The sequence below is a fragment of the Dendrobium catenatum genome, unplaced genomic scaffold (genome assembly GCF_001605985.2).
Source record: "Dendrobium catenatum unplaced genomic scaffold, ASM160598v2 original_scaffold_66676, whole genome shotgun sequence".
NCBI lineage: Eukaryota > Viridiplantae > Streptophyta > Magnoliopsida > Asparagales > Orchidaceae > Dendrobium > Dendrobium catenatum.
In genome coordinates, this window is record NW_021385125.1 from 41,421 (window position 1) to 43,243 (window position 1,823).

Consider the following 1,823-nt stretch of genomic DNA (forward strand, 5'->3'; position numbering starts at 1 on the left):
ATGTCCGCCGATTATTCTACTAACTTTTCAAAAATTCTGCACCGATCATTATTAGCAATAACTAAGTATGCATACATACATAGCAAAGCAGCTCAACCATCGGGCAGTCACCAATGATCAATAACCCGATTCGTTTTTCAAATCAAAAGCAACCTATCTATCACTCTATAAAGCGCAGAGATCCAGCCACCAACCCAATAACCCACCCAGCAGTCACTTCCCTTCCCTTCTCCCCCTTCTCCTCCTCTCTCTCCTCGCCTTCCTCTCGACACCATGAAGTCCTTCTCAAACACGAGACTCATCCTTCTCCATCCATCCCTTACCAAGCACAACCCAACTCCCTTCTCCCCCAACCGCCTCTGCGTCCTCGCTTTCATTTCTTTCTTCGCCTTCGTCTTCCTCCTTACCCTTTTATCCGGCCGCGAAACTCCAGCCCGTCGCCCCAACCTCTTTCCGAGCCCCACCACCCCGATCCCTTCCTCCGGTCCCGCCCCGTACCTCTTCGACGCCCTGATTCACTACGCGGCTCAGTCAACCGCCGGCCTAATGCCCGACCGCGATCTCCGCTCCATAGCCAATCTGCTTCGCCAACGAGCGCCGTGCAATCTTCTAATATTCGGTCTCGGCCCGGAAAGCCTGCTTTGGCGGGCGCTGAACCACGGCGGACGTACCGTCTTCATAGACGAGAACCAATACTACATTGCCCACTACGAGGAGCGGAATCCCGGCCTCGAAGGCTACGACGTGGCTTACACAACCAAAGTGAGCGAGCTCAAAGAGTTATTAGCAGAGGTACGGGTTCAGATACGCAGCGAGTGCCGGCCGGTTCAGAATCTACTTTTCTCTGACTGCCGGCTAGGCATCAACGATCTGCCGAACCATATCTACGATGTGGCGTGGGACGTAATCGTTGTGGATGGACCGCGAGGGTATTCTCCGGAGAGTCCTGGAAGGATGTCAAGCATATATACGGCGGCGGTGCTGGCGCGCTCTAGGGGAGAGGGGGCAACCGATGTGCTGGTACATGACTACGAGCGCGAGGTGGAGAAAGTTTGTAGCGGTGAGTTTCTTTGTCGGGAGAATCTGGTCGGTGCTGACGGCCAGCTCGCGCATTTCGTTATTCGTGGAGGGGAGGCTGCTCGGAAGGATGATTTCTGCTTCAACCGGACAGCCACCGCCGCGGTGGCCTTGTAGCTTCTTGTATAATTTGCTGTTTTTTTTTTTTTTTAAATGAGGGTGATAAAATGAAAGGTATGTAATTGGAATTAATAACAAGTAGATATAATATTTTTTTATAATTGAGCTTTTATACATTAAAACTTTATTTTAAATTGTTTTTGTTTTATAAGATTAAGTATAAACTTGGCAATTAAGATTTATTCTGAATTGCTGCAGGAAAAGTAACTTAGCTATTTTAACCGTAAAAATTTATTTTCATTATAGAAATTTTTGAGAAGCTGTGAGAGAGTAATTGATTATTGTTTAAAAATCAGAACACCTAGAAAATTATCTCAAGCTAACCCTTAATTAAAACTATATTTGAAAAGATTTAGTTACAATATTTTGATCAAAATTTTAGCTAGTACGAGTCCTACAATTTTTAAATTTACTTTCACTGATTGTAACATATATGAAATTAATATTGCACTCTCCTTAAGATAGATATGAAAATGATTTTGGCCATTTTTTGTTAGAATGTTCTAATAAAAGATGAATTATATATTTATTTTGAAATAAGGATAAATGAAATATAATAATATGTATAATCAATAAATTTATGTAAGAATAATTTTTGGGTAATATGTATCAAAAATAGGCTTGAA

At 43.3% G+C, this 1,823-nt stretch overlaps 1 protein-coding gene across 1 annotated transcript; it reads left to right on the forward strand.

Annotated features, from left to right (window-relative positions):
* Positions 1 to 216: 216 nt before the first annotated feature.
* Positions 217 to 1,270, forward strand: LOC110095650 (protein IRREGULAR XYLEM 15). Its single transcript, XM_020821270.2, has one exon. The coding sequence runs from the start codon at positions 274 to 276 to the stop codon at positions 1,192 to 1,194; it is 921 nt and encodes a 306-aa protein (XP_020676929.1). The 5' UTR covers positions 217 to 273; the 3' UTR covers positions 1,195 to 1,270.
* The last annotated feature ends 553 nt before the right edge of the window (positions 1,271 to 1,823 follow it).

Excerpts from the sequence above, each read along its gene's own strand:
- LOC110095650 (XM_020821270.2), top strand. The coding sequence starts at position 274 with ATGAAGTCCTTCTCAAACACGAGACTCATCCTTCTCCATCCATCCCTT.